Source organism: Sphaeramia orbicularis, unplaced genomic scaffold (genome assembly GCF_902148855.1).
Source record: "Sphaeramia orbicularis unplaced genomic scaffold, fSphaOr1.1, whole genome shotgun sequence".
NCBI lineage: Eukaryota > Metazoa > Chordata > Actinopteri > Kurtiformes > Apogonidae > Sphaeramia > Sphaeramia orbicularis.
In genome coordinates this window covers 473789-500604 of record NW_021941486.1, presented here as the reverse complement: position 1 = coordinate 500604, position 26816 = coordinate 473789, and the positions used below count along the sequence as shown (strand labels likewise).

At 46.8% G+C, this 26816-nt stretch overlaps 1 protein-coding gene across 1 annotated transcript in view; it reads left to right on the top strand.

Annotated features, from left to right (window-relative positions):
• The window catches only part of LOC115415954 (gamma-aminobutyric acid receptor subunit gamma-1-like), a 30729-nt gene extending 4312 nt beyond the window's left edge, over positions 1-26417 (top strand). The window contains exons 3-9 of the mRNA XM_030129636.1: positions 2196-2295; positions 2407-2627; positions 5182-5264; positions 7717-7854; positions 9726-9878; positions 24433-24635; positions 26075-26417. Coding sequence (XP_029985496.1) covers positions 2196-2295; positions 2407-2627; positions 5182-5264; positions 7717-7854; positions 9726-9878; positions 24433-24635; positions 26075-26356 — 1180 coding nt within the window. The 3' untranslated portion in view covers positions 26357-26417. The remainder of the gene's footprint in view (positions 1-2195; positions 2296-2406; positions 2628-5181; positions 5265-7716; positions 7855-9725; positions 9879-24432; positions 24636-26074) is intronic.
• Positions 26418-26816: the final 399 nt, after the last annotated feature.

Genomic DNA, 26816 nt, shown 5'->3' with positions numbered 1-26816 from the left:
GTGGGGTAGGGGTAGGGTTAGAGAGGTGGGGTAGGGGTAGGGTTAGGGTAGAGAGGTGGGTCAGTGGGGTAGGGGTAGGGTAGGGTTAGAGAGGTGGGTCCAGTGGGGTAGGGGTAGGGTTAGGGTTAGAGAGGTGGGTCCAGTGGGGTAGGGTAGGGTTAGGTTTAGAGAGGTGGGTCCAGTGGGGTAGGGGTAGGGGTAGGGTTAGAGAGGTGGGTCCAGTGGGTAGGGTAGGGTTAGGTTAGAGAGGTCGGGTCCAGGGGGGTAAGGGTTAGGGTTAGGGTTAGCAGAGGTGGGGTCCAGTGGGGTAGGGGGTAGGGGTAGGGTTAGAGAGGTGGGTCCAGTGGGGTAGGGGTAGGGTTAGGGTTAGAGAGGTGGGTCCAGTGGGGTAGGGGTAGGGTTAGGGTTAGAGAGGTGGGTCCAGTGGGGTAGGGGTAGGTTAGGGTTAGAGAGGTGGGTCCAGTGGGGTAGGGTTAGGGTTAGAGAGGTGGGTCCAGTGGGGTAGGGGTAGGGTTAGAGAGGTGGGTCCAGTGGGGGGTAGGGGTAGGGTTAGAGTCTGCAACATCACAAACAACATGAAGAAAAAAGACATGAATGAACATGCAGGTAACACCATTATGCAGGAGAGGATGGAAACCAAAAAGACTCATGTAAATACAAGTAAGTAAAGCAGACTGAAAAAAGAAAATGAAGAACAAAAAGAACATTCAAAAGAAGAATTAAAAGTACAAAATAAGCATCAAACCATACTAAGTCTTACATGTTTTAATGATGAAGTAGATGTTGATGGAAGTTCAGTTCAGTCCAAGGTTATTATCGTTAATGAAAACTAACGAAACGACCAAAACTAGAATTGGTAAAAACATTTTCATTAACTGAAATAAATAAAAAGTGTAATTAAAAGAAAAAAACAGAACTAACTGAAACTGTATTGTGTGTTTACAAAACTAAAACGGATTAAAATTATGGATAAAATTCCCTTCGTTTTCATCTTTGTCAATGTCGGATTGATACGAAATCAATTTATTTCGCTCTAGCAATTTTAGCTGATGGCACTCTGAAACTAATGTTGGGAGAAAGTCTTGTACCACATTATTTGAATAATACGGTGATAAAGATAAAAGATACAAAAAAACTAAAGTAAAACTAAGCATTTAGAACAAACACAAACTGATACAAACTATCAAACCTGCTCTAAAAACAAAACAAAGTCAATTAGAGAAAAACAACCCAAACTAAATAAAACTGAACTAGAATGAAAAATCCAAAACCATTAGAACCTTGGTTCAGACATGAGTGAAGTGACCATATTTGGACACAGGCGTGGTGAACATTGACATGACAGACAGGATCAGATGAGTCCAGTCTGTTCGAACAGAGGATCATTCATACAAACGGCTTTGGAATTAGGTCAGTGGGACAGGTGTTACAGTCCTGCAATAAATAATGGAAGGATCAATAAAGCAAAAAGAAATAAAAACATCAATAAACAGGAATAATTCATCAATGAACAGACTCTGATCCACATGGACTTCATGTTGTTGTCTTTTTACAGACCAGATGAATGTGGGGTTTGAACTCCATTTATCATCTAGAACACCGAAGAATTTAAAAATACAAACCCGAAGGATTTCAAAGTTATCGATGAATACTTTATTGTTTACATTGTTCTACTTCTTATTTTTGTTACAAAACACCATAAAATAGGATTTCAGGGTGTTTACAGACGGTGGAGTCATCTGAAACTGACACTTCTTCATCTGCTTCTTTAATCAGTGGATTCACATTTTAAAGAGAGGCGGGGCATTTATACAAACCATAGGACGTTCATTCATGTCAATCAAAAAAAGGAGAGGACCAAGAACCGAACCCTGAGGAACCCCGCACAGTTCACCCTGTCCTAACCCTAACCCCGCACAGTTCACCCTGTCCTAACCCTAACCCCACACAGTTCACCCTGTCCTAACCCTAACCCCACACAGTTCACCCTGTCCTAACCTGAATTATTCTCCAGTGTTGGTCCAGAGGCTGGATGATAAACAAATGTTACATTATTTATTTGTTTAATTGAACTGATGTATAGTCCTTGTTCCATTTGTTCAAAATGAATTCACCTGTTGAAATGTATTATTATTATTATTATTATTATTATTATTATTATTATTATTATTATTCGTCCTTTTAAGGCTTTTCAGAACCAACATTAAACCTGACATTTGTGTTTCAGTGAGACCGACTGTCATTGAAACAGCAGTTTACATCAACAGCATTGGACCAGTGGACCCCATCAACATGGTGAGAACTCTTTTTTTTTTATACTAAAACCATTCCACCTCTGTGTCATTTCTGTTCCACTCAGTTCCTGCTTTTCTTGACCTGACTGTTTGCCTGTTGTGTCTGTCACAGGAGTACACCATCGACATCTTCTTCGCTCAGACGTGGTACGACAGCAGACTGAAGTTCAACAGTTCCATGAAGCTGCTCATGCTCAACAGTAACATGGTCGGAAAAATCTGGATCCCAGACACGTTCTTCAGAAACTCACGCAAATCTGACGCACACTGGATCACAACACCCAACCGCCTCCTGAGGCTGTGGAGCAACGGAAGAGTCATGTACACCCTGAGGTAGGACCACAGACTGACTACAGACTGACCAACTGACCACAGACTGACCACAACCACAAACTGACCACAGACTGACCCAACCGCCTCCTGAGACTGTGGAGCAACGGAAGAGTCATGTACACCCTGAGGTAGAACCACAGACTGACCACAGACTGACCACAACCACAGACTGACCACAACCACAAACTGACCACAACCACAGACTGACCCAACTGCCTCCTGAGACTGTGGAGCAACGGAAGAGTCATGTACACCCTGAGGTAGGACCACAGACTGACCACAGACTGACCAACTGACCACAGACTGACCACAACCACAAACTGACCACAGACTGACCCAACCGCCTCCTGAGGCTGTGGAGCAACGGAAGAGTCATGTGCACCCTGAGGTAGAACCACAGACTGACCACAGACTGACCACAACCACAGACTGACCACAACCACAAACTGACCACAACCACAGACTGACCCAACCGCCTCCAGAGACTGTGGAGCAACGGAAGAGTCATGTACACCCTGAGGTAGGACCACAGACTGACCACAGACTGACCAACTGACCACAGACTGACCACAACCACAAACTGACCACAACCACAGACTGACCCAACCGCCTCCTGAGGCTGTGGAGCAACGGAAGAGTCATGTACACCCTGAGGTAGGACCACAGACTGACCACAGACTGACCAACTGACCACAGACTGACCACAACCACAAACTGACCACAGACTGACCCAACCGCCTCCTGAGACTGTGGAGCAATGGAAGAGTCATGTACACCCTGAGGTAGAACCACAGACTGACCACAGACTGACCACAACCACAAACTGACCACAACCACAGACTGACCCAACTGCCTCCTGAGACTGTGGAGCAACGGAAGAGTCATGTACACCCTGAGGTAGGACCACAGACTGACCACAGACTGACCAACTGACCACAGACTGACCACAACCACAAACTGACCACAGACTGACCCAACCGCCTCCTGAGACTGTGGAGCAACGGAAGAGTCATGTGCACCCTGAGGTAGAACCACAGACTGACCACAGACTGACCACAACCACAGACTGACCACAACCACAAACTGACCACAACCACAGACTGACCCAACCGCCTCCAGAGACTGTGGAGCAACGGAAGAGTCATGTACACCCTGAGGTAGGACCACAGACTGACCACAGACTGACCAACTGACCACAGACTGACCACAACCACAAACTGACCACAACCACAGACTGACCCAACCGCCTCCTGAGACTGTGGAGCAACGGAAGAGTCATGTACACCCTGAGGTAGGACCACAGACTGACCACAGACTGACCACAACCACAAACTGACCGCAGACTGACCCAACAGCCTCCTGAGACTGTGGAGCAACAGAAGAGTCATGTACACGCTGAGGTAGGACCACCAGGACTCCCAGACCACATACTGACCACATACTGTCCACAGACTGACCACAACCATATACTGACCATGGACTGACCCGAACCGCCTCCTGAGACTGTGGAGCAAAGGAAGAGTCATGTACACACTGAGGTAGGACCCAGACCACAGACTGACCATGGACTGACCACCCACATACTGACCATGGACAGACCCACTCCTCTGTAATATGTGTTGTTTGTGTTTCTATTTGCTGCCTTTCCACTACATGGAACCGGCTCAACTCGGCTTGACTCCACTCTGGTACCAGGTCCTATTCCAGACCCTTTCCACTCTGGTACCAGGTCTATTCCAGACCCTTTCCACTCTGGTACCAGGTCCTATTCCAGACCCTTTCCACTCTGGTACCAGGTCCTATTCCAGACCCTTTCCATTCCAGATCCTCCCTCTTTCCAGTCCCTGGTCGTCATAGCGATGCGGTGCGTTCCTTCTGTGTGCTCTGCTCACAGTTGCTGTTAAACTCACTGGTTGCCTGTTGTCTGGTCAAACTCCTGCTGAATGTTTGCGTCTGAACCTCCTGGACAAACCATGGTGTAGTTTTACAGACTGTCATCATGTGGATTCACCTACTGACAGATTTACTGGAAAAGGGCGGGGCACACACACCACTCTGACCAATCAGAGGTCTGCAGTGTTTACACAGTGTCACCTTTAGGATCTGGTCCCCAGTCCTGGAACCTCAGCAGACCAGAGTCCAAAAACTAGTACCAGGTACCAGATTCCAAAAACTAGTACCAGGTACCAGATTCCAAAAAACTAGTACCAGGTACCAGATTCCAAAAAACTAGTACCAGGTACCAGAGTACAAAAACTAGTACCAGGTACCAGATTCCAAAAAACTAGTACCAGGTACCAGATTCCAGGTACTTTTTCGTAATGGAAACGCAAACAGGCCGAGTTGAGTCGAGTTTACCGATACCACAGAATGGAAACGCAGCATTAGTCTGTTCATGGCTGGTTTTGGGTGGTTTTGGGTCGTCCACAGTTGAACCCAGCCCTTATGGTTTTTGCACTGGACTGATGACCTTTGACCTTCATGTTCAGTCACTGTTGGGAGGCGGAGCCATGCTGAGTCTTGTTTTTTCTTTGTCACATTCTGTTTTCGTCAGGTTGACTATTAATGCGGAGTGTTACCTTAAGCTGCATAACTTTCCCATGGATGAACACTCCTGTCCCCTGGAGTTCTCCAGCTGTAGGTGGAACCACATGTACCTTCCATTTAACAACCTGTCATCTACACCTGAACATAGGCAGCTCTGGGGGCTCCTCTGGGGGCTCCTCTGGGGGGTTCTCTGGGGGGTTCTCTGGGGGCTCCTCTGGGGGGTTCTCTGGGGGCTCCTCGGGGGGTTCTCTGGGGGGTTCTCTGGGGGCTCCTCTGGGGGGGGGGGGGGGGGCCCCACTGGGGCCTCCTCTGGGTTCCTGTATGTCTGTCCCTGTTCCTTGTCTTCAGTACCAGGCCCATCTGCTTGCGGCTGTCCTTTCTAACCCTGTATGAACCACCATCATGCTCCACCGGTGCAGAGGGGGCCACCCCCCCACCCCCCCATCCCCTTGGACAGACTCCATGAATGATGGGATCCATCATGTCTGTGCCATCCTCCATCTGTCCATCTGTCCATGTGTGCTTTCTCCTCTTCTGAATGTTCCACTCTGTTCTAATGCTGGTCCATTTCATGGGTTGAAGACAAAGCTCTGAACCACAGCAGTCTCACAAAATTACACCTAAACATTCAAAGACATTGGACCCCCGTTGACAGTGAGTTGGTTTAAACCATAAAGAGCCACTGGCACTTCTGTGGCACTTCCCACAGGCATTTATATATATATATATATATATATATATATATATATATATATATATATATATATATATATATGTATGTGTGTGTGTGTGTGTGTGTGTATATATATATACAGGGTGGGGAAGCAAAATGTACAATGAACATTTAGTTGTTTTTTCTCAGCAGACACTACGTCAGTTGTTTTGAACCCAAACATATACTGATGTCATAATCATACCTAACACTATTATCCATACCTTTGCAGAAACTTTTGCCCATATGAGTAATCAGGAAAGCAAACGTCAAAGAGTGTGTGATTTGCTGAATGCACTCGTCACACCAAAGGAGATTTCAAAATAGTTGGAGTGTCCATAAAGAGTGTTTATAATAGAAAGAAGAGAATGACTATGAGCAAAACTATTACCAGAAAGTCTGGAAGATACTATTAAAGAAGAATGGGAGAAGTTGTCACCCCAATATTTGAGGAACACTTGCGCAAGTTTCAGGAAGTGTGTGAAGGCAGTTATTGAGAAAGAAGGAGGACACATAGAATAAAAACATTTTCTATTATGGACATTTTCTTGTGGCAAATAAATTCTCATGACTTTCAATAAACTAATTGGTCATACACTGTCTTTCAATCCCTGCCTCAAAATATTGTACATTTTGCTTCCCCACCCTGTATATATATATATATATATATATATATATATATATATATATACACACACACACTGGGGTTGGGCAAGTTAATGCGTTATTACCGCGTTACCGCATTCATTAAATAACACCGACAATTTTTTCAGTCTCCCGTTAATGCGGTTTTATTCTAACTCCTATTCTTCTGCTTGTGTGCGTGTAGCGATTAGCTGCAGATAGACAACAGGTTTACCAAGAAAAGACGGATGCCCAAAACCTTTGTCCAAATCTGTTCCTGTAGACTCACTGTAAAACTGACACATACAAACTAAATCTGTCTGAGTTCTGTTCACTGCCTTAGTACATTTACATGGCATTATACATTTAAATGAATGGGGAAAAGATTGCTAACTCGATGCTAACTTGAATGGGAAAATCCATAGACACTAACGATTAGCATTTACAGATTAACTTAAGATTTACAACGTCTTTTTATCCAACAACAAAGGTTCACATCAGAGATATTTGATACTATTCATTCTGACAACAACTGAACAGAAAATACTCACAGGCAAACATTTTTGGGGCCATACAGAGTGAAAGAAACGTGTCTGTTAGTTCCTTCTTATGTCTGAACTGACTACGGGAACACTGCAAGGACAAAACATACGTTAGTGACACTTATTCCCACCACTAGAGGGCCCCCTTTGTTTACTTTGAACAACTGAACATCACATATTATTGGGCTTATTAGTATTAGTACTGATTAGTGGGACTAAGACTCCTGTCAATCACTCACATGTGTAAATAAACCTGTGTGGACATAAACATGTGTAACAGTAGCGGTCTGTTCCATGGACATTTTCATTTGAAATGTCTTCAGATCGTGGGGGGGAGAAGAAGCACTGACATGTGCAATTATATTTATCAGCGGAGTACTTCCACTCTAAAATATCACTGAAAGGAAATGCATGCTGTTGATGCCGGCAACCCCCCCATATAACTATGTGATTAATCGTGATTAATCGCAGAAATCCATGCAATTAATTGCGATTAAAATTTTTAATTGCTGCTCAGCACTAATTTTGTGAGACTGTTGGTGTCAGTTCCATCCCTTTGCCTGTTCATGGTGCCATGTTAGTGCCAGAGGATCAGCTCCTGATGGACCTTCAGTGCAGAAGGACCGCTCTGGACTGATGTGGGCTGTGTCTGGGTTTTCCTCAGATGGATATCCAAAGAATGAGATCATGTATCGGTGGCAGAGGCGAGCGGTGGAGGTGGCGGACCAGCGCTACTGGAGACTGTACCAGTTTGCATTTGTGGGCTTGAGGAATTCCTCGGACGTGGCTCACACTCAGTCAGGTGAGAGGCGAACAGATCTGGTCACTCCTTTAGGACCAGGGTTTTCAAATCCAGTCCTCCAGGGCTGCATGTGGTACATGTGTCCCCCTTCAACACACCTGGTTCAGTTAATGACCAGCTCATCATCCAGCTCTGCAGAAGAATGAGAACAACGGAAGAAGGAAACATCTGAAACATGCAGGACAGCGGCCCTCCAGGACTGGATTGAACACCCCTTCTGTAGGAGTTACTCTCAGAGTTGATTCTACAAGTAACACTGGTCTGCAATTCTACAAATGATCTGCACCAGACATTAAATGTGTTACACGTTCCATATTTGAATCAGATTAATTGTTAAACTAATGAACAAAGTGAAACCATGTGACCTGTAGACCAGTGGAACCATGTGACCTGTAGACCAGTGAAACCATGTGACCAGTGAAACCATGTGACCTGTAGACCAGTGGAACCATGTGACCTGTAGACCAGTGAAACCATGTGACCTGTAGACCAGTGAAACCATGTGACCTGTAGACCAGTGAAACCATTGTTAGGACAGATTGTACAAGTACTGGACCCAGATGCCAGACCCTCAGACAGGAGTACAATTAAAATGGATTTATTAGAAATAATCAGAGTAACAGGTTCACACAGAATGGTAATGAATGTATCTTCAGCTGGACTGAGATGGGGAATCGTCTCGGCTTCGGATCTTAAGTGAACCTCGTTACGGCCCAGGTCGGGAGCACACGAGGGGAACCCGACTAGGAGAGAGCAAAGGAGAATCAGTGGACAGACCAGGTCATACACGGGCAGACTATCAGACAGGCAAACGTACATAGGGTCAGGCAGGCTCACGTACCAGTAGTTCAGGCAGGGGTCAAACCAGGAAAAGGCACCAAGGCAGAGGAACAGACAGGGGTCAGGCGTATACTCAGGTGTGATGACAAACCAGGTCGAAGACAGACGAGCAGGCAGACGAGGAACAGGCAGAGTCGGAGGTCGAGGGGCAAAACAGGTCACAACAGGCAGGCAGGATCAAAAAAACGCTGGTAAGTAATCACACCAAGGGTTGAAAACGAACTGGCAACGAACAGGGGGAAACACAGGGTTTAAATACACAAGAGGGCGGGAAGACAATTGGACACAGGTGGAGACAATCAGGGAGGAGGCAGGTAATCAGGGCAAAGGTGAACACAAAGAGGAAGTAAAGACACCAGACAAGACACATGAGGGAAACTAACAAAATAAAACAGGAAACACACAAAACAAGAAAAAGTCCAGGGACTGATATGACAACCATGTGACCTGTAGACCAGTGGAACCATGTGACCTGTAGACCACTGAAACCATGTGACCAGTGAAACCATGTGACCTGTAGACCAGTGGAACCATGTGACCTGTAGACCAGTTAAACCATGTGACCTGTAGACCAGTGGAACCATGTGACCTGTAGACCACTGAAACCATGTGACCAGTGAAACCATGTGACCTGTAGACCAGTGGAACCATGTGACCTGTAGACCAGTGAAACCATGTGACCTGTAGACCAGTGGAACCATGTGACCGGTAGACCAGTGGAACCATGTGACCTGTAGACCAGTGAAACCATGTGACCTGTAGACCAGTGGAACCATGTGACCTGTAGACCACTGAAACCATGTGACCTGTAGACCAGTGGAACCATGTGACCTGTAGACCAGTGGAACCATGTGACCTGTAGACCACTGAAACCATGTGACCTGTAGACCAGTGGAACCATGTGACCTGTAGACCAGTGGAACCATGTGACCGGTAGACCAGTGTTCTGGATTGTGTTGTACTTTCTGACCACTCTTCTGTCTGGTTCTGTTTTTCTGACCACCCTGGTTCTGGTTCTGGTTCTGTTTCAGGGGAGTACGTCATCTTGACCATCTTCTTCGACCTCAGTCGTAGGATGGGCTACTTCACCATCCAGACCTACATACCCTGCAGTATGATCGTGGTCCTGTCCTGGGTCTCCTTCTGGATCAATAAGGATGCGGTCCCAGCTCGAACATCCCTAGGTTTGAGTCCCCTTCTGTTCAGGGTTCTGTTAAAACCACTGTGGGAACAGGAAGTCCACAAGAACCAGGAACGATGGGGGTCAGGTTTTCATGGGGGTTTGTCTGTTAGAAGAAAACCTCAAAAAGTTCTGGACGGATTTGGATGAAATTTTCAGGAAATGTTGATACTGGCACAAGGAAGAAATGATTAAAGTTTAGTGGTGATCTGTGTGTTTGGACCAGTTTGGACCAGTTTGGACCAGTTTGAACCAGTTTGAACCAGTTTGGACCAGTTTGGACTTGAACCCTTTCATGCACAGTGTTCACTCCAGTGGACGTATTCTCCAGCTGTTCTGTATATTCATGGGTTTAGTTGTTTTAATTCTATGTCCTCCTGAGACCCGTCAGTACATTTTTGTCCTCTGTAGGGGACTACAGTTTGACAGTTTTAATTAAAAAAAAAAAAAAACTGCTCTTCATTGCAAAGTGCATTCCATTAAAAAATAAATGAATGAAAATAATTTTTAAAATGAAAACTTTTTGCAAACTTGCATTGTGTAGTTTCCAATCAAGATAAGTGTGTATTGTAAAAAAGCTAAAAATGTTCACTTTCCTGGGTCTCAGGAGGATCTCAACCAGCACAGTGATGCTCATGCATCATCTACACTGACATTCAGAACATTACTGTAACTGTGCTGTTCCAGATAAACCTGATCTGCACTAACATGTTCTCAAACAAAAAGTTTTTTTGTTTTTTTTTATGTATTATCTCCATGAAATGAGTAAAAGCTAGTATTAGAGTATGATAAAACGTGAGAAAACATCAGATAAGCTGCATTAAAAATGTTTTTATTTCATAGTTTTCACACAGTTTATCACTTTCTGATGATGAGTTTTAAACACGTTTCTTAACACATGGTGTCCAGCTGAGTGGACGTTTTTGTAACTCCATGAAAAATAGGTTGATAAAAACATTCAGTGGCATTGCTTTTTCATGCCTAAATAGGAATAAAAACACTCAGGAAAAAATCTTGATTAAGGTTCTTATAATTCCTGCATGAAAGGGTTAAATGTGTCGTATGTAGGCTTGTGGTCCAAACTGGTTCTGCAGTCACATTCAAATACAGTAGAAGGTGGTATCCACTGCCCCCCCCCAAGACTAGGGGTGTCCAGATCCAGCATGAGTGTCTACTACCAGCGTTTACACTAATGCACCACACCAGAAATGTACACAAAAAAATCATCTGAACGATGTTACACCACAGGAGGGCGTTTTAGCCACGGGTACGACGCCAATGCTAGTAAGTGTAATGTAGAAGAGAACAGGCAGAGGTCCTGAACACTCCAACGAATGTTTACACAGACGCAGCAGATGGAGAAAAGGAAGTGAGTCTGAAGTTTACCTTCCACCGACGCCCAGTCCAAGCAGCACGGACCCATACTGTACCCCCCCCCCCCCCACAGTATTATAAGAAACTGTCCAACACCCCCCCCTCCCGTCCAAACAGTATTAAAAGAAACCAGCTGACCGCCAACCACCCCCCACCCCACCCCCGGCCAAACCACAGATCTGTTCACCAGTCCTGCACCAGTCCTGCACCAGTACCAGGTCTGTTCACCAGTCCTACACCAGTACCAGGTCTGTTCACCAGTCCTGCACCAGTACCAGGTCTGTTCACCAGTCCTGCACCGGTACCAGGTCTGTTCACCAGTCCTGCACCGGTACCAGGTCTGTTCACCAGTCCTACACCAGTACCAGGTCTGTTCACCAGTCCTGCACCGGTACCAGGTCTGTTCACCAGGGCCAGTAGAAGACAGTGCTGGTCTTGGACTGGGTGCAGACTCAGTTATTTAAGTTATTTTGAATTTGAACAAAAAAATATTCAAGGAAAAATCAGAAGTATTGATTCAATATTAATGTTTTTATCCAGAAAAGTGATTATTTCACCACTGGTACAGAGGAGGTCTATGGTCCAAAGGGGGACTGGAGGTCTGTGGTCCAAAGGGGGACTGGAGGTTTATGGCCCAAAGGGGGACTGGAGGTTTATGGTCCAAAGGGGGACTGGAGGTTTATGGTCCAAAGGGGGGCTGGAGGTCTATGGTCCAAAGGGGGGCTGGAGGTTTATGGTCCTCCGTAGGGGGGCTGGAGGTTTATGGTCCAAAGGGGGACTGGAGGTTTATGGTCCAAAGGGGGGCTGGAGGTTTATGGTCCAAAGGGGGACTGGAGGTTTATGGTCCAAAGGGGGACTGGAGGTTTATGGTCCAATGGGGGGCTGGAGGTTTATGGTCCTCCGTAGGGGGGCTGGAGGTTTATGGTCCTCCGTAGGGGGGCTGGAGGTTTATGGTCCTCTGTAGGGGGACTGCAGGTTTATGGTCCTCTGTAGGGGGACTGCAGGTTTTGGTCCAAAGGGGCGCGGCAGGTTTATGGTCCTCTGTAGGGGGACTGCAGGTTTTTGGTCCTCTGTAGGGGGGCTGCAGGTTTATGGTCCTCTGTAGGGGGACTGCAGGTTTTTGGTCCTCTGTAGGGGGACTGCAGGTTTATGGTCCTCTGTAGGGGGACTGCAGGTTTTTGGTCCTCTGTAGGGGGACTGCAGGTTTATGGTCCTCTGTAGGGGACTGCAGGTTTATGGTCCTCTGTAGGGGGACTGCAGGTTTTTGGTCCTCTGTAGGGGGACTGCAGGTTTATGGTCCTCTGTAGGGGGGTGCAGGTTTTTGGTCCTCCGCAGGGGGGCTGCAGGTTTATGGTCCTCTATAGGGGGACTGCAGGTTTTTGGTCCTCTGTAGGGGGACTGCAGGTTTATGGTCCTCTGTAGGGGGACTGCAGGTTTATGGTCCTCTGTAGGTTTATGGTCCTCTGTAGGGGGGCTGCAGGTTTTTGGTCCTCTGTAGGGGGACTGCAGGTTTATGGTCCTCTGTAGGGGGACTGCAGGTTTTGGTCCTCTGTAGGGGGACTGCAGGTTTATGGTCCTCTGTAGGGGGGTGCAGGTTTTTGGTCCTCCGCAGGGGGGCTGCAGGTTTATGGTCCTCTATAGGGGGACTGCAGGTTTATGGTCCTCCGTAGGGGGGCTGCAGGTTTATGGTCCTCTGTAAGGGACTGCAGGTTTATGGTCCTCTATAGGGGGACTGCAGGTTTATGGTCCTCTATAGGGGGACTGCAGGTTTATGGTCCTCCGTAGGGGGGCTGCAGGTTTATGGTCCTCTGTAAGGGACTGCAGGTTTATGGTCCTCTGTAGGGGGGCTGCAGGTTTATGGTCCTCTGTAGGGGGACTGCAGGTTTATGGTCCTCTGTAGGGGGGCTGCAGGTTTATGGTCCTCTGTAGGGGACTGCAGGTTTATGGTCCTCTGTAGGGGGGCTGCAGGTTTATGGTCCTCTGTAAGGGAGTGCAGTAACAGCTTAGACTCATACTGCCACCTAGTGGTCCCCGATGGTAACTCTGTCATTTTTGTCCGATCACGACCAAACTTGACGTGGTTAATATTGCTCACGGCTCTGAACAAAATACTGAATCTGGCCCACAGTGCCACCTAGTGGTCCCACACAGTAACTCTGTCATATTTGGTCCCATCTCCACCAAACTAGACCTGGTTGATGTTGTTCCCACCTCGAACAAAATGACACAGCGATATTGAATCTTATTCATAGCGCCAACTAGTGGTCCCAGAAATTTGCCTCGGCTGTGCGCCGCTTTGGCCTGAACGTGGACACGACCTTGCGATCGCGTGCGGGACCTGTTGTCGTGAATGACCGCGGAAAAGAACCGATATCGTGCCCCCCCCCCCCAACCCCCGAGCCCCTCTCACAATTTCCGCGTGTGGAAATTGTCTAGTTACAATTGAATCTGTCTTTGTTTCTCTTAAACTATCCACAAATTCTACATGAAGCTCTTTTTTGTACAAAGCATTATAACACTAATGAAGAACACATGGTACACAGGGACCACAGTGTTCAGCTGATATTTACTGATCTGTGTACATGACAGAAGGGGAAAGTTTCCACATGTACAGGAGAACATGGAAACATGGCACAAACCACTGGTTAACAGACCTACTTCACTGATTAGGAATTGTCTTTATGAATCACCACTCTGCACGTTGTGAAAACCTCTGAGACAACGTGGTGCTTGTATATGAAAGTATGTTCCAGTTTTTCAGATTGTGAGAATAATTTCATCATCAGGTTCATCAGTTTGGTCTTCACTCCATATGTCCACTTCACTTTCTTCCTCATCATCTGGTTGGGTTGCACAGGTTTGAAGTTTGTAGTGAATGATGCAGGAGTAGGGCGTCTCAAACATCACTTTTCTCTTCAGATCACAGTGTTATTTAAACCAGTTCATCTCCAACATGATAATACCCCCCCCCCCCCCCCCCCAAAGAAATTTCAGCAAAATCCATCAACGTTTGACCCCCCCCACCACAAAGTATGAAGGGTCCATCAAAAAACACCAAAAACGCTCATTTTAACCCAGAAAGTCACATATAATGAGGTCTGAAGTGTCCACAGACGGCTTTTTCTGGTGTTTTCCAGCGTCCCTGGAATATGGACTTCATAGGTTATTGTATCAGCTGAAATATGAGGGAAAATGAGGGGATTTAAGAAAAATAACTCAGTTATCGGCTAAAAACTGGAAATAGACAGAAGTTCAGAACAGTACATCTAGTTGAACACAGTGTCTATTTTCTGAACCCACTTTTCAGCCAAATACAGGTTTGAGTTCCAGACAAATAGAACCGAACACTGAAATAATAAAGATAAGTACAGGATTTAAGGGTGCGTCCATCACAGACTTTAAGGAAGACTTTTCTACATGTGCACGTCACACTTTATTCACATATTATTCACTCTGTAGTTCCTCTGACATTTCATTCTGTTAAACTCTGGGAGTTGGATTTGTGGAACCATGTTCCCTCTGTGGAACCATGTTCCCTCTGTAGAACCCTGTTCCCTCTGTGGAACCATGTTCCCTGTGTGGAACCCTGTTCCCTCTGTGGAACCCCGTTCCCTGTGTGGAACCCTGTTCCCTCTGTGGAACCATGTTCCCTCTGTGGAACCATGTTCCCTCTTTGGAACCCTGTTCCCTCTGTGGAACCATGTTCCCTGTGTGGAACCCTGTTCCCTCTGTGGAACCATGTTCCCTCTGTGGAACCCTGTTTCCTCTGTGGAACCATGTTCCCTGTGTGGAACCCTGTTCCCTCTGTGGAACCATGTTCCCTGTGTGGAACCCTGTTCCCTCTGTGGAACCATGTTCCCTCTGTGGAACCCTGTTCCCTCTGTGGAACCATGTTCCCTGTGTGGAACCCTGTTCCCTCTGTGGAACCATGCTCCCTCTGTGGAACCCTGTTCCCTCTGTGGAACCATGTTCCCTGTGTGGAACCCTGTTCCCTCTGTGGAACCATGTTCCCTGTGTGGAACCCTGTTCCCTCTGTGGAACCATGTTCCCTGTGTGGAACCCTGTTCCCTCTGTGGAACCATGTTCCCTGTGTGGAACCCTGTTCCCTCTGTGGAACCATGTTCCCTCTGTGGAACCCCGTTCCCTCTGTGGAACCATGTTTCCTGTGTGGAACCCTGTTCCCTCTGTGGAACCCTGTTCCCTCTGTGGAACCATGTTCCCTGTGTGGAACCCTGTTCCCTCTGTGGAACCCTGTTCCCTGTGTGGAACCCTGTTCCCTCTGTGGAACCATGTTCCCTGTGTGGAACCCCGTTCCCTCTGTGGAACCATGTTCCCTCTGTGGAACCATGTTCCCTGTGTGGAACCATGTTCCCTGTGTGGAACCATGTTCCCTCTGAGGAACCCCGTTCCCTCTGTGGAACCATTTTCCCTGTGTGGAACCCTGTACATTCATTTTCTGAACCCTCACTGGGGGGTCTCTTGGAGCCTATCCCAGCTACACAGGGGTGAAGGCGGGGTTCCCCCTGCACATGTAACCAGTTCATCGTAGGACTGAATGTTCTCACATTCACACCTGTGGGCAACTTAGATGAACACATGAACTGATGTTTGGATGGTGGGAGGAAGCCGGAGAACCCGGAGAGAACCCACGCAGACACAGGGAGAACATGCAAACTGCACACAGAAAGGTCCCACCCCCATGGACTAAAGGTCCCACCCCCATGGACTAAAGGTCCCACCCCCATGGACTAAAGGTCCCACCCAGGAATGGAACCCGGGACCTTCTGTCTGTGAGGCACCAGGTCTATCCACTGCACCACCGTGTCACCCCAGACCACAGCCCTCATTTGTCTGTACTGTGGCTCTTCCTCCCACTGCAATGGGGGGGCTTCCAGCCACACCCCATCCATGCCCCAGCCACGCCCCAGCCATGCCCCATCCATGCCCCAGCCACGCCCCAGCCATGCCCCAGCCATGCCTAGAAGGTCAAATATCAGCCAGGACTGGACTGGAGTCCCACAGATCCTCCAGGTCAGGACTGGACTGGGGTCTCACAGATCCTCCAGATCAGGACTGGACTGGGGTCTCACAGATCCTCCAGGTCAGGACTGGACTGGGGTCTCACAGATCCTCCAGGTCAGGACTGGACTGGGGTCTCACAGATCCTCCAGATCAGGCTGCTGTCCATGCCTCTAGTGAATCCTGCAGCTTTGGGCTGGACCTGCAGTTGTCTCTCCACGGCTGCTTTGGTTTCTATTGGTCCTCCTGTATCAAACAGACTTAGTACCACAGTAGACCCAGTCAGGTTCAGTCAGGTTCCACAGTAGACTCAGTCATGGTACCACAGTAGACTCAGTCAGGTTCAGTCAGGTACCACAGTAGACTCAGTCAGGTTCCACAGTAGACCCAGTCAGGTTCAGTCAGGTTCCACAGTAGACTCAGTCATGGTACCACAGTAGACTCAGTCAGGTTCAGTCAGGTACCACAGTAGACTCAGTCAGGTTCCACAGTAGACTCAGTCAGGTTCAGTCAGGTACCACAGTAGACTCAGTCAGGTTCCACAGTAGACTCAGTCAGGTACCACAGTAGACTCAGTCAGGTACCACAGTAGACCCAGTCAGGTTCAGTCAGGTTCCACAGTAGACTCAGTCATGGTACCACAGTAGACTCAGTCAGGTTCAGTCAGGTACCACAGTAGACTCAGTCAGGTTCCACAGTAGACCCAGTCAGGTTCAGTCAGGTTCCACAGTAGACTCAGTCATGGTACCACAGTAGACTCAGTCAGGTTCAGTCAGGTACCACAGTAGACTCAGTCAGGTTCCACAGTAGACTCAGTCAGGTTCAGTCAGGTACCACAGTAGACTCAGTCAGGTTCCACAGTAGACTCAGTCAGGTACCACAGTAGACTCAGTCAGGTACCACAGTAGACTCAGTCAGGTTCAGTCAGGTACCACAGTAGACCCAGTCAGGTTCAGTCAGGTTCCACAGTAGACTCAGTCAGGTACCACAGTAGACCCAGTCAGGTTCCACAGTAGACTCAGTCAGGTACCACAGTAGACTCAGTCAGGTTCAGTCAGGTACCACAGTAGACTCAGTCAGGTTCCACAGTAGACTCAGTCAGGTACCACAGTAGACTCAGTCAGGTACCACAGTAGACTCAGTCAGGTTCAGTCAGGTACCACAGTAGACCCAGTCAGGTTCAGTCAGGTTCCACAGTAGACTCAGTCAGGTACCACAGTAGACCCAGTCAGGTTCCACAGTAGACTCAGTCAGGTACCACAGTAGACTCAGTCAGGTACCACAGTAGACTCAGTCAGGTACCACAGTAGACTCAGTCAGGTTCAGTCAGGTTCCACAGTAGACTCAGTCAGGTACCACAGTAGACCCAGTCAGGTACCACAGTAGACTCAGTCAGGTACCACAGTAGACTCAGTCAGGTTCCACAGTAGACTCAGTCAGGTACCACAGTAGACTCAGTCAGGTTCCACAGTAGACTCAGTCAGGTACCACAGTAGACCCAGTCAGGTTCAGTCAGGTTCCACAGTAGACTCAGTCATGGTACCACAGTAGACTCAGTCAGGTTCAGTCAGGTACCACAGTAGACTCAGTCAGGTTCCACAGTAGACCCAGTCAGGTTCAGTCAGGTTCCACAGTAGACTCAGTCATGGTACCACAGTAGACTCAGTCAGGTTCAGTCAGGTACCACAGTAGACTCAGTCAGGTTCCACAGTAGACTCAGTCAGGTTCAGTCAGGTACCACAGTAGACTCAGTCAGGTTCCACAGTAGACTCAGTCAGGTACCACAGTAGACTCAGTCAGGTACCACAGTAGACCCAGTCAGGTTCAGTCAGGTTCCACAGTAGACTCAGTCATGGTACCACAGTAGACTCAGTCAGGTTCAGTCAGGTACCACAGTAGACTCAGTCAGGTTCCACAGTAGACCCAGTCAGGTTCAGTCAGGTTCCACAGTAGACTCAGTCATGGTACCACAGTAGACTCAGTCAGGTACCTCAGTAGACTCAGTCAGGTTCAGTCAGGTACCACAGTAGACTCAGTCAGGTTCCACAGTAGACTCAGTCAGGTACCACAGTAGACTCAGTCAGGTACCACAGTAGACTCAGTCAGGTTCAGTCAGGTACCACAGTAGACCCAGTCAGGTTCAGTCAGGTTCCACAGTAGACTCAGTCAGGTACCACAGTAGACCCAGTCAGGTTCCACAGTAGACTCAGTCAGGTACCACAGTAGACTCAGTCAGGTATCCACAGTAGACTCAGTCAGGTACCACAGTAGACTCAGTCAGGTTCCAGTCCGGTTCATCAGTCACGTAGACTCAGTCAGGTACCACAGTAGACCCAGTCAGGTACCACAGTAGACTCCAGTCAGTACCACAGTAGACTCAGTCAGGTTCCACAGTAGACTCAGTCAGGTACCACAGTAGACTCAGTCAGGTTCCACAGTAGACTCAGTCAGGTTACCACAGTAGACTCAGTCAGGTTCAGTCAGGTTCCACAGTAGACTCAGTCAGGTACCACAGTAGACCCAGTCAGGTTCCACAGTAGACTCAGTCAGGTTCCACAGTAGACTCAGTCAGGTTCAGTCAGGTTCCACAGTAGACTCAGTCAGGTACCACAGTAGACCCAGTCAGGTTCTACAGTAGACTCAGTCAGGTTCAGTCAGGTTCCACAGTAGACTCAGTCAGGTACCACAGTAGACTCAGTCAGGTTCCACAGTAGACTCAGTCAGGTTCAGTCAGGTACCACAGTAGACTCAGTCAGGTACCACAGTAGACTCAGTCAGGTTCAGTCAGGTTCCACAGTAGACTCAGTCAGGTTCAGTCAGGTTCCACAGTAGACTCAGTCAGGTACCACAGTAGACTCAGTCAGGTTCAGTCAGGTACCACAGTAGACCCAGTCAGGTACCACTGTAGACTCAGTCAGGTACCACAGTAGACTCAGTCAGGTTCCACAGTAGACTCAGTCAGGTACCACAGTAGACTCAGTCAGGTTCCACAGTAGACTCAGTCAGGTACCACAGTAGACTCAGTCAGGTTCAGTCAGGTTCCACAGTAGACTCAGTCAGGTACCACAGTAGACCCAGTCAGGTTCCACAGTAGACTCAGTCAGGTTCAGTCAGGTACCACAGTAGACTCAGTCAGGTACCACAGTAGACTCAGTCAGGTTCCACAGTAGACTCAGTCAGGTTCAGTCAGGTTCCACAGTAGACTCAGTCAGGTTCCACAGTAGACTCAGTCAGGTTCAGTCAGGTTCCACAGTAGACTCAGTCAGGTTCAGTCAGGTACCACAGTAGACTCAGTCAGGTACCACAGTAGACTCAGTCAGGTTCAGTCAGGTTCCACAGTAGACTCAGTCAGGTTCAGTCAGGTACCACAGTAGACTCAGTCAGGTACCACAGTACACTCAGTCAGGTTCAGTCAGGTACCACAGTAGACTCAGTCAGGTACCACAGTAGACTCAGTCAGGTTCCACAGTAGACTCAGTCAGGTTCAGTCAGGTACCACAGTAGACTCAGTCAGGTTCCACAGTAGACTCAGTCAGGTACCACAGTAGACTCAGTCAGGTACCACAGTAGACTCAGTCAGGTTCAGTCAGGTTCCACAGTAGACTCAGTCAGGTACCACAGTAGACTCAGTCAGGTTCAGTCAGGTTCCACAGTAGACTCAGTCAGGTTCAGTCAGGTACCACAGTAGACTCAGTCAGGTACCACAGTAGACTCAGTCAGGTTCAGTCAGGTTCCACAGTAGACTCAGTCAGGTTCAGTCAGGTACCACAGTAGACTCAGTCAGGTACCACAGTAGACTCAGTCAGGTTCAGTCAGGTACCACAGTAGACTCAGTCAGGTACCACAGTAGACTCAGTCAGGTTCAGTCAGGTACCACAGTAGACTCAGTCAGGTTCCACAGTAGACTCAGTCAGGTTCCACAGAAGACTCAGTCAGGTTCCACAGTAGACTCAGTCAGGTTCCACAGTAGACTCAGTCAGGTTCAGTAAGGTACCACAGTAGACTCAGTCAGGTTCAGTAAGGTACCACAGTAGACTCAGTCAGGTACCACAGTAGACTCAGTCAGGTACCACAGTAGACTCAGTCAGGTACCACAGTAGACTCAGTCAGGTTCAGTCAGGTTCCACAGTAGACTCAGTCAGGTTCAGTCAGGTACCACAGTAGACTCAGTCAGGTACCACAGTAGACTCAGTCAGGTTCAGTCAGGTACCACAGTAGACTCAGTCAGGTACCACAGTAGACTCAGTCAGGTACCACAGTAGACTCAGTCAGGTTCCACAGTAGACTCAGTCAGGTTCAGTCAGGTTCCACAGTAGACTCAGTCAGGTACCACAGTAGACCCAGTCAGGTTCCACAGTAGACTCAGTCAGGTTCAGTCAGGTACCACAGTAGACTCAGTCAGGTACCACAGTAGACTCAGTCAGGTTCCACAGTAGACTCAGTCAGGTTCAGTCAGGTTCCACAGTAGACTCAGTCAGGTTCAGTCAGGTACCACAGTAGACTCAGTCAGGTACCACAGTAGACTCAGTCAGGTTCAGTCAGGTTCCACAGTAGACTCAGTCAGGTTCAGTCAGGTACCACAGTAGACTCAGTCAGGTACCACAGTACACTCAGTCAGGTTCAGTCAGGTACCACAGTAGACTCAGTCAGGTTCCACAGTAGACTCAGTCAGGTTCAGTCAGGTTCAGTCAGGTACCACAGTAGACTCAGTCAGGTTCCACAGTAGACTCAGTCAGGTACCACAGTAGACTCAGTCAGGTACCACAGTAGACTCAGTCAGGTTCAGTCAGGTTCCACAGTAGACTCAGTCAGGTACCACAGTAGACTCAGTCAGGTTCAGTCAGGTTCCACAGTAGACTCAGTCAGGTTCAGTCAGGTACCACAGTAGACTCAGTCAGGTACCACAGTAGACTCAGTCAGGTTCAGTCAGGTTCCACAGTAGACTCAGTCAGGTTCAGTCAGGTACCACAGTAGACTCAGTCAGGTACCACAGTAGACTCAGTCAGGTTCAGTCAGGTACCACAGTAGACTCAGTCAGGTACCACAGTAGACTCAGTCAGGTTCAAAAAGGGACCACAGTAGACTCAGTCAGGTTCCACAGTAGACTCAGTCAGGTTCCACAGAAGACTCAGTCAGGTTCCACAGTAGACTCAGTCAGGTTCCACAGTAGACTCAGTCAGGTTCAGTAAGGTACCACAGTAGACTCAGTCAGGTTCAGTAAGGTACCACAGTAGACTCAGTCAGGTTCAGTCAGGTACCACAGTAGACTCAGTCAGGTACCACAGTAGACTCAGTCAGGTTCAGTCAGGTTCCACAGTAGACTCAGTCAGGTTCAGTCAGGTACCACAGTAGACTCAGTCAGGTACCACAGTAGACTCAGTCAGGTTCAGTCAGGTACCACAGTAGACTCAGTCAGGTTCAGTCAGGTACCACAGTAGACTCAGTCAGGTACCACAGTAGACTCAGTCAGGTTCAGTCAGGTACCACAGTAGACTCAGTCAGGTTCAGTCAGGTACCACAGTAGACTCAGTCAGGTACCACAGTAGACTCAGTCAGGTTCCACAGTAGACTCAGTCAGGTTCAGTCAGGTACCACAGTAGACTCAGTCAGGTACCACAGTAGACTCAGTCAGGTTCCACAGTAGACTCAGTCAGGTTCAGTCAGGTTCCACAGTAGACTCAGTCAGGTACCACAGTAGACTCAGTCAGGTTCAGTCAGGTACCACAGTAGACTCAGTCAGGTACCACAGTAGACTCAGTCAGGTACCACAGTAGACTCAGTCAGGTTCCACAGTAGACTCAGTCAGGTTCAGTCAGGTACCACAGTAGACTCAGTCAGGTTCCACAGTAGACTCAGTCAGGTACCACAGTAGACTCAGTCAGGTACCACAGTAGACCCAGTAGACTTTTTTTGGTGTTTTTTGGTGTTTTTGGATGGGCCCTTCATACTTTGCGGTTGTGGGGGGGTGTTGACAGATTGTGCTGACATTTTTTTGGGGGGCTGTTATCATGTTGGAGGTGAACTGGTTTCAATAACACCGTGTTCTGCAGAGAACAGTGGTTTTGGAGCCGGCCTATGCAGGAGGCTGTGGTACTGGTTGTTGGAGCACCAGGGATCTGATCATCACCAGTCTGTGTTTGTCTGCCATTTTCCTGTTGAACACAATTTAAACTCAGATTATTAGAGATAATATGGGACAGATTAGCTCCTTCAATATTCAGTCATCCACAGATTATGCTTTAGTTTACTTTACTAGAACTGTTTTCATTGTTAACATTCAAATACTAAATGAACCCTAAACATACAAACCCTCCTGATGTGTTAAACATGATGTTTATCTGTTTGGAGAACACAAACATATCCTCCTGTTTGTATAATGGTCATGCCATAATGGTGGGTTTTACACTCAAATACAGTTTTCTAGGTCATAAGTAAGTTGGTAAAAGAATACGGCAAAGGAAACCAAACCAAACAGTTGAACCTGAATTAACAGAATGAAACACAACTTTGTTCCCTCTAATTGAAGTAACCAATCAGATCTGCAGATCCAGAAGGTTCAGTGTAACACATACATGTACACAGTCACTTATGACCAAACTGTGGAAAAGACTAATTATGCAAAATAATTACCTCTTCCATCCAAAGTAAAACAAGGACCCAAGGCTCCATATGTTCACAGCATGAAGGTCAAAACAGAGTCAATGTAAAAAAAAACAAATATTTAAGGGGTAGGGGGAACAATTTAAGTACAGATTGCCAGTTTAATTGGATATAATGTACATTTTCTAGTCTTTCCTAAAAGCCAGTAAAACCAACTTTAGGTTGACACCCTTTTCATAGATATATCTGGAGTAATAAGGAAGCTATCATAAAAAACCTTTAAAAAGCACGCACCGCTGAAAATTTGTATCTGCTCGACTGTTTTGCATTATTTTCACATAATTTCTCCTAGAACATTCATAAATTCCTAATGTAAGATAAGCATTATGTAGAAATGTCCTAAGGCTAAATAATTTAGCCAAACATATTGTTGTAAACTACGTGGTTGTCTTCTGAGATGAACTTCTTTAGAACTTTTCTGAAAAAAACACAAATATTTCAGGGGTAGGGGTAAGTACCAGTGGCTAGTTTTCCTGCAATAAAGTTTTCTGCATCGAATATGAATATTTATCTTAAAGGCCTGTATCTGGGCTTTTGATTAGGACCATATTTGTAATAATATCTTCAACTGCCAGAAGATATTAGTAGAAAGCCACTTAAAGGTCAGTGTAGCCAAAGCGCTGTAAAGGAACCGATTAAGTATATGAAACATGTGAATATTTTACAGACAGCTACCACTCTGACACTGCTATCATTTTTATTATCTACACAGACACACCTTCCAAAAAACCACTGGTACCATTTGCCCCTGTTTGGTACCAGTGACCCCCTCTGGCTGATGTGATGGTCCAGCGTAATGAGAACCAGATTTGAATGTGAATAAATCTATTCCTTTGTTTTGGCTCAAAGCGCTGCAGACAGGAAATGACAACAATAGAAGCCACACCCCTTTGTGTGCCTTGGTATTGTCTGACCCCACCCACCAACATCACCTGCCTTACGCTCATTGGCTGACGATGAGACTTCAATCAATTTATCGGAGTTAAACGGACCGATCACCTGTGGAAAATTAGATCTAAACTTTAGCCTGTGTGTGTGTGTGTGTGTGTGTGTGTGTGAGTGTGTGTGTGTGTGTGTGAGTGTGTGTGTGTGTGTGTGTGTGTGTGAGTGTGTGTGTGTGTGTGAGTGTGTGTGTGTGTGTGTGTGTGTGTGTGTGAGTGTGTGTGTGTGTGTGTGTGTGTGAGTGCCACTCTCATTATCCCTAATTTCATGCTAGTGAATATTTTTCTGTGATCATGTCTGTGTCGAAGTGCAGGTGCAACACCAAACACAAGGGTAATATCACATGGTTCTTTGGCTCCGTTCCTCTAAACTTGTCCCTCAAAATGCAGAAAATAGTGTTTCACAGAGTTAGACATGTACACATTTCCTGGGGGAGGATGCCCCCGGACCCCCCTACAAAACTCCTACCATGTACGTGGTGCCCCTACGCTGTGAAAAAAACCTACTGAGAACCCTGAAAGGCCTTGTTGTTGTTCCTAACCTGCTCCGTCCTTTGTGTCCAGGTATCACCACCGTCCTGACCATGACCACCCTCAGTACCATCTCCAGGAAGTCCCTGCCCAAGGTCTCATATGTGACGGCCATGGATCTGTTTGTGTCCGTGTGTTTCATCTTTACGTTCGCCGCCCTCATGGAGTACGGCACTCTGCACTACTTCACCAGCAACCGGCAGACCAAGAAGTCCAAGGCCAACAACAGCACCCAGGTACCAGCAGACCCCCCTGTTCACTGAATGCATGTGTCCTGTGGGGGGTTGGTAGGGTGGTCCAAAGAAACTGTTTTCAGATTCTCTGGATTAGAACCCTGCATTTGGTTCCATATCTGGCCAAATTACTTCGGTCCAAATTTTATGGAAATTAATTAATATTCAGAGGTTGCACAAGACACGTGCAGATTGCTCTATATTACAGGTGTCAAACATGCGTCCCGGGGTCCAAATCCGGCCCTCCAAAGGGTCCAGTCCGGCCCTTGGGATGAATTTGTGAAATGGAAAAAATTACACTGAAGATGTGACCAATCCTTTTAGTTCAGTTCCACATTCAGACCGGTTCAGTCTGCAGTGGACAGGACCAGAAAAATACTGTCAGAAGAACAGAAAGAATGACAACTGACAATGGTTCTGTTTGGAAATGGAAATATTTTCATGCATTTACACTAAAACTGAGTATAATTTCACAAAAAATGTGAATAATCTGAACAAATATGAACACCCTGACATGTCTGAAGAGACGTCAGTACAATGTTAACAATATTCTGTCTGTTATTAAATGTTTTGTGTGTTTGTAGATCCACTGTGATCTGTCAGTTCTAATGGACATGTGGAAATGATAAACTGAGGCAGAATACTGTTCAAATTACACTGAAATACTGTTCAAATTACACTGATGTGTTCAGTTTGTTCATGTTATTCACATCTTTTGAAAGGACAGTTTGTAGATGGAAACATTTACATAATGTACATTTGCTTTTTTTGCTCAAAAACAGAGAAAAGTTTGGAGTTGACATTGTGTGTGTGTGTGTGTGTGTGTGTGTGTGTGTGTATATAATTCTGTTATTGTTTTACTGGTTCGGTCCACTGCAGATCAAATTTAGCTGAATGTGGAACTAAACTAACATGAGTTTGACAGACCTGTCTTCAGTGAAAGTCTGTGGAATTTTAATAATATTCTGTCAGTTATTTAATGTGTGGTGTATTTGTAGATCCACTGTGATCTGTAAGGTTGTGATTCACATGTAGAAATGATAAACTGAGGTGGAATATTGTTAACATTGCACTTATTTTTGTTAAGAATTTTCAGGTTGTTCATATTTGTTCATATTATGTTCGAATACAATTCATAGATGTAAACATTTTCATTACAGAATTTGACTTTTTTTCACTCAAAAGTTCTTATCCTATTTTTTATCTTATTTTATTGGTCCGGCCTACTTTAGATCATATCAGGCTGTATATGGCCCCTGCAAGAAAACGAGTTTGACACCCCTGCCCTAGTGGTGGGGGTTGTAGTTAAAGGCCTGTGTTTACGTCTGCAGCAGAGGGTTCAGGTTGGGGTTAGGGGGTTAGGGTTCAGGTTGGGGTTAGGGGGTTAGGGGGTGAGGGTTAGGGTGAGGGTTGGGGTTTAACGCCTGTGTTTGCATCCTCAGCAGAGGGCGTCCAGCATGGTCAACATCCGTCCTGGGACGTCGCTGCTGCAGGTCAACAACATCGTGCCCTACCACGAGGAGGACGACTACGCCTACGAGTGTCTGGACGGAAAAGACTGCGCCAGCTTCTTCTGCTGCTTCGACGACTGCCGCTCGGGCGCCTGGCGTGAAAACAGGATGCACGTACGCGTTTCCAAGATCGATTCTTACTCGCGAATATTTTTTCCCACTGCTTTTGGCCTTTTCAATCTGGTGTATTGGATCGGTTATCTGTATCTATAAAAGAAGGACGACTGGAGTTTTAGATCTGCAAGCATTTCCAACAGACGACGCTGCTCGGACACAACAGGCCCAACCTCAGCACAAACGTACGACTTCAGTCAAATGGAAAAAAGACGTGTTTGGAACGGCAGTGCCTTGAGTTCACTTCTATTAAGTATTACAGAAGGGTTCTGTTTGTCCATCCTGTCTGACTCTTAGATTGGGGGGGGGCTTATTTCAGGAAAATTTTCAGATTCAACTTTAGCCCTGATTTTCTGATGCAACAAGATGTTGTAAGCACTCCTGTGTAATTTTTTTTAAAATTTTCATCCAAAAAACCCCCCCTACCCCGAAAATTACTTTTTCAACCCTGAAAACATGTTTTTTTTTGTCAACTTTCAAACCTTCTGCACTTTTGATAAAGTACAATGTAACAATAGGGTCATGTTGGGCCCTTAAATCATTTTTGGTGAGTCATGTC